Source organism: Coccinella septempunctata, chromosome 7, assembly GCF_907165205.1.
Source record: "Coccinella septempunctata chromosome 7, icCocSept1.1, whole genome shotgun sequence".
In the NCBI taxonomy this organism is placed as follows: Eukaryota; Metazoa; Arthropoda; class Insecta; order Coleoptera; family Coccinellidae; genus Coccinella; species Coccinella septempunctata.
In genome coordinates this window covers 17,827,528-17,833,718 of record NC_058195.1, presented here as the reverse complement: position 1 = coordinate 17,833,718, position 6,191 = coordinate 17,827,528, and the positions used below count along the sequence as shown (strand labels likewise).

The following is a 6,191-nucleotide window of genomic DNA, read 5'->3' as shown; positions in this document are numbered from 1 at the left end:
GTTACTCTTGTGACAGATATTGAACCGAATTGTCAGGAATTCAACATATACGGACCGCCTACTTACTAACCAGAGGAAACCAAAGTGTATATACGGACCATACGCTTGGGCTGTGGTCCGTATATACACTTTGGTTACTTCTGGTCTGGTTAGTAAGTGGGCGGTCGGGCGGTCCGTATATGTCGAATTCCTGACAATTTGGTTCAATATCAGTCACCAGAGTAACCGCACTGCAAGCGCGGATCCAGAAGGGGGGGGGGGGGGTCATGACCCCCCCCCTGGACTGGACGAACCCTCAAATCTTGTGTTTTATAAAAAAATGTTTCAATTGAGAAAATTGAATTGAATTTGAGTGTTCGTAAACATTTATTCTGTTTTTTGTTTTTTTTTAGTTGCTCATCATAATTAAGTGAATATTGAAGGGTAATTAGTTCCAATAATGAAAAATATCTTAATTTTGGAAGAATAATTTGTCCATTTCAAGCTAAGTTCCAATTCACTGATTAGTATTGACTAATTTAGGTGTTTGAAGAACTATTCCTCTTGGGGGTGCTGGTTTGTCTCTAAAAAATCAATTGGCGGGTATGTAATCCACCCAGAGATATAGAAGGGGGGAGATTGAGCTTCGACCACTGCGCATCCTATTTTCATGGGACAAAAGTGGGTCCGCCATTTGTCAGGTCATAGCACGGTATTATGATCACGGTTTAACAATTTAGTGAATATTCTTGTCATTTAGCTGCCATTGCCTGCTGTCAAGTCAAACGAATGTAAACAATAATAACAAATATCAACGTATTTTTGGTGATATTTAGCGGATTCGTGTGGTTTTATTAGCTTTTTTTGCTGAATAGCAGGATATTTACGATGGCTTACTTCACAATTATAGGTAAGTTCCCAATTATATCATTTTTTGAATATCTTTGATAGATTTACAAATTTTTTAAACTTGTTTCAGTATTTCTCCTTCAAAATTGATGAAAAGACTCATCGAATTGAAAAAACTCCAAGCATCATATAGAAGGAAATTATACAATTAAGTCTCTAAAAAATAAAATACAACACATGAAAAAAATGATGGACTTTTTTAGACAAGATCAACGTATTTCTGAAAATGCTGCCCATCATTGGGAGAAATCTTTTGATTCAGTGCCACATTGATGGAGAGATATTTAAAAAATGTAGAGAATGATACTGTGACCCTAAAAGTTCCAGTCTTGAGGGAATTGTAATATTCTTCAAAAATCAAGGTAAGATGAGATAATTTGATATGAAACTGAGATGATTTTATTTTATGTTTGTTTCAGGGGGACTTCATGTACCATCATATGGAATTATAACGATATGTCAATCAGGAATTTGATGATTTCAACTAAAAATAGAGTTCCAAGAGATGAAAATTTTCTTGAAGCATTTGCAACAATTCAGTTCCAAAAATTTTATGATCGAGTTGATGATTTGTTCCCTTCCTTGAAAGAACATTTTTCATATTCTTCAGTGATTGGCAGACATCATGGCTTTCTTTTAATGAAAAATATTGCCAGATCTCATTTTAAAATTAGAATATTCAATCTGTAAAAAGTTTATACTGAAAAATTCAAGGTTCTTCAATTAGAAGACTTCATCACTTGATTTTATGCAGGAATCGATACTGGATATACAATATTGTATAAATAAAATTAATAGAAAAATGTTTTTTTTTTTTTATATATTTAATGCCAGTAGCTACTGAAAAATTTATCGACCTTGTTAGCTTTCATCATATCATGTCTTACTTCCAATAAAAAATATCAGATGAAATTATCCACTTTGTGCAAAAAATCTAGTGTCCTTCAGATAGACAAAATCGTGTTTCCTTAGAAACAGAAAATAAAATTAAAACTTAATAGAGTTCCAGAATTGCATCTCGAAGGAACGGGCAATTTTTCAGGTTACTTTCCTCTGATCGTAATTAGGGAATAGTAGTGAAAAACGATTCTGGAACAAACCAAATATTGGTGACGCTTCGAAGTCTATATATATCAGACTACCCCATAAGACCAAATTACTAGAATCTTCGAAATCATGGATTTTATTTTGAAAACGTTACCTATTTTAATATTTCGTTTCATGTTTTTATTTGTTGTTAGGAAACTATTTTTCCCACTGGCTCCCAACCAGAATCAACATAGAAATATATATTTCAATGATTTAAAAAATGTTGAAATTGAGTTAGGTTTTCAAACTGGGAGAAAAAATTCGAAAAACTTTCAGATAAAGTCAAACATAGGTACCTACTTTATTACAATATGAATAGAAAAGACAATTAAATTAAAATTTATCGCTCCCTTCATCGTTGGTTACAAACGCTTGAATATAATTCAAAAGGATTCATTGGTACACAGAGACCCCTTTCCCTTTCTCTATGTTGGTACAGTTTAGAATTTAGATGATATGTTCAATATTTGCACATCTCATTATATTCACCAGAATACACAAAACAAATAATTTTTTCCTTCGTTGAAATTTTTGGTATTCATTTTGTATTGTACTGAAGAAATAAGAAACGAATTGACCGAAATCTCATAATTTCAAGTACTGTTATCAACGAAATCATAACATTCAAATTCTGAATTTTACGTGCCCCTGTATATAACTCTTGCCACATGCTATCACTTTTAGGCGGTGCTGTATATATTTCCTGACAAATGGCGGCCTTCAATTTTAGCCAGTTCGCGCAGCTCGAAGCTCAATCTCCCCCCTTCTATATCTCTGAATCCACCTGACCGTGACCCCCCCTTTCTCGAGAGCTGGATCCGCCACTGCCGCTCTGGTAACTTTCGGTTACCAAATGTGTATATACGGACCATACGCTTTGTTGTAACAACTAAACACATAAGATAAGCTACGAGGAAAAGTAGAGTAGGTGAAAAATTCATTAGAAATATTGACCAGAGAGTAACTTGTACTCCTTGTACTCTTTGTATTGAAAACAGATCTCTATGACCAAAAATTATCAACTCTTTGGCATAGAGGGCTCTTGTCTCTGCTCTTTGGTCTCTTTGCTTTGACCATAGAGAAAGGGAGAAAGGGAGAAAGGTGCTCTCAGTGTTGCCAATCGGCGGATTTTTATCCGAATTGCGGATTTTTTTAGCTCTTGCGGATTTTTTTCGGATTTAAAAATATTTCGGATATTTTCGGATTTTTTTTTATGTTATACAGTTTCAAAGAATTTCTGAAGGAATTGAATTATTCAAATCAATTATTGAGGCTCTTGCCCCTAGACGATTGAATAATTCAAATCAATAGTAGAGGCTTCGTCCACTAGATGTCCCGTTATGATTTATTGGTCGAAATATATCGTGGAATATTCCTATTGGGAAGTGGAGAAACCAGCGAAAATGTGTGCGTGTAAATAAATAAAATACGAAATACGACTTTCTAGAATATTTTTTTTGTGAAGAATTGTATGATCTGCAAAGTTTCTTGAGGTTTACGAAAATGTGCGAGCTTTGACCTCAAATAAAAAAACTGTACAAGCGGGATCGATGGGGATTTTTGGAAAAGTATTTGTTTATGTTTAGGTAATGAAATAAATAACGTATTCGGTATTCTAGACCTGGAACAAAATTCAGCTACCACTAGAGGGCAGCATATTCGCAGCTCAAAAAGGCTAGTGAAGATTTTTCACATTGAAAAAATGATTGGAATATTGAGAATAGAAAATTGTTTATCTGTTTTCTTAATTATTTAATTGCTCGATGAACGAGCGGATTTTTTTTGGATTAAGTTACGAAAGCATCGGATTTTTTCGGATTTTTTGTCAGATATTTCGGATTTTTCCATAAATTACCATTGGCAACACTGGGTGCTCTTGTCTCTGGCTTTGACCTCCTAACCTGCATTTATCTTCCGATGTAAACATCCGGAAGAGTCTAATGAGAATTTACTTATTCGTAATGATTATGAATAGATAATATTTTATCTTCTATTTGAGAGATTATGTGGTCAACCATATGTTATTTTAGTTGATCCTCACGAGGTGCTCCACCTCTTGAGGTTATGTGTACTTTCTGCCAATATTAATGTTCATTATATTTTAAAATATTTGAAGCGATATGGAATCTAAAACCAAAAGAAAAAATGAGGTTAAACAAGTATACGTCTCTTCTTTTGTGGTCAGTTCCCTGGTATACTAATTTTTTTTTTCAATAATGGTTGCCTCAATATGTTTAAGGCGGGAGGTTTTGCTGGATTTGTTGTTGATATGAGTTTATTTCCTTTGGATACACTAAAAACTCGACTTCAGTCTCCTCAAGGTTTTATTAAAGCTGGGGGCTTCCGTAATGTTTACAAGGGGGTTGGTCCGCAAATGATTGGTAGTGTTCCTCAAGGTAAATTTTCATTGAGTAGTACTAACTTCAAAAGCAATGTTTTACTTTCCCACTTGTAAGAAAAATATTGATCACTGCTTCTAGGGGCTCTTTTCTTCCTAACCTATGAAAGTATCAAATATTATTGTGATCCTTATGTATCCAATAACACCAGACCTCTCTTACATATGTTTGCAGCATCTGCAGGAGAGGTGGTAAGTTTCTGTTATGTAAAATATTTCTTGGTTCTGTATCATTTTCTTCAAGGTAGCTTGTATTCTCCGTGTACCAATGGAAGTAGTCAAGCAGAGACGACAAACTGCTACTAATAAAAAACATACCTCACTACATATAGTTATCAAAACCTATAAACGTGATGGATTTATGGTGAGTAAATGTATTGTCAAGCGCGAGTATTGACATCAGTTCGGAGGAAAAATCCGACAGAGTTCAGCCTTAAGAGTTCTGTCATTTCACTGATGGATTTCAGGGTTTCTATCAAGGTTTCAGATCAATGGTTTATAGGGAAATACCTTTTTCTTTCATACAGTTCCCACTGCTAGAATATTTCAAAATGAGCTATCGAAAAATTATAAAGAATAACATTCCACTTGAACCTCATGAAGTAGCCTTATGTGGCTCCTTGGCAGGTGAGTGCATTCTCCTTTAATGAAAATTTATCAATAAATAACTCATTATCAATCACAATTCTGTTTATTTATTTATTTGAAGGTGGTATAGCAGCAGCAGCTACAACGCCTCTAGATGTTGTGAAAACAAGAATAATGTTGGAAACTAAAAAATTGGAAGGAAAAAAATCTCTAGACATAAGTAATGTGTTTATGACTGTTCTCAGAGAAAAGGGATTCAAAGGGTACGAAAGTCATCTATGAAAAAAATAAGAGAAAATAAAATTTGTTATTGCACCATTATTTTCCATTTTAGGATATTTGCTGGATTTGGTCCGAGGGTAGCCTGGATTAGTTTGGGAGGTTACATTTTTTTTGGTACTTATGACCTTGGTAGAAGATTGAGCAATACATATATCCTCAATGTTGATCCAGATCCGCCCCTTTGATAACAAGTACAATGATAACATTCAAAGAAATATCGTAGATTTTCAATAAATTTCTCTATAAATCTTAAACTGTTGCTACTCTAAAAAAAAACACAAAACCATTGCCGAATAGTTGTGGGTCAGTATTTAAATATTGTTCAGAAGGAAAAACGGAAACAAAATATTTAAAAATTACTTTTATTAAAATTTCAGCAATATTTATGTAACATACACTCTGTATGCAATGGGATGAGATGTCCATATTTTCTGTCACCAATATATAAAGGAAATCGGTGAAATTTAATGTAGCATTTTCCTTAAGAATTATAGAAAAGCCTATGTGTATATTAAATATTTTCAGAGAATTTCGATCCGCACAAACAAAACCTAAATTTTGAATAATTGGAACTCCAATTGAAGATATTTGTAAAACTGAAACGAAAAATTTGATTCCTGATTCATCTTTCCACCTAACAAAAAAAAAATAAATATGGGGTATATCTCCAAGGGGAATTTCAATTGAAAATTTTTTTAATTCAGGAAGGAGCGAACTGTATTCAAAACAAGTTCATGAATAGGCCGAATTAAGTAAAAAAATTTATGAATAAAAAACAAAATTATGCAATCGTCACACACATAAGAAACCTACTTTAGCTTCATTTTGTCAATGTAAAAAAAAGTTAATTAGTAAAGAATTCTATGTTTTGAAGGCATATTGAAATATAGGGTCATTTCCAGTCAAAACGCCTGTGAAAAGAAAATAGTTTAGTAATTGGATGAAT

General features: G+C 33.4%; 1 protein-coding gene and 1 long non-coding RNA gene across 2 annotated transcripts; both read left to right on the top strand.

Moving 5' to 3' along the window:
* Window positions 1-602: 602 nt before the first annotated feature.
* Window positions 603-996, top strand: LOC123317965. Its single transcript, XR_006538228.1, has 2 exons — window positions 603-889; window positions 959-996. It is a non-coding gene; the product is annotated as an uncharacterized LOC123317965 (long non-coding RNA).
* Window positions 997-3,870: 2,874 nt separating this feature from the next.
* Window positions 3,871-5,499, top strand: LOC123316447 (S-adenosylmethionine mitochondrial carrier protein homolog). Its single transcript, XM_044902509.1, has 7 exons — window positions 3,871-4,157; window positions 4,217-4,373; window positions 4,458-4,567; window positions 4,620-4,739; window positions 4,843-5,002; window positions 5,085-5,226; window positions 5,298-5,499. The coding sequence occupies exons 1-7, from the start codon at window positions 4,098-4,100 to the stop codon at window positions 5,428-5,430; spliced, it is 882 nt and encodes a 293-aa protein (XP_044758444.1). The 5' UTR covers window positions 3,871-4,097; the 3' UTR covers window positions 5,431-5,499.
* The last annotated feature ends 692 nt before the right edge of the window (window positions 5,500-6,191 follow it).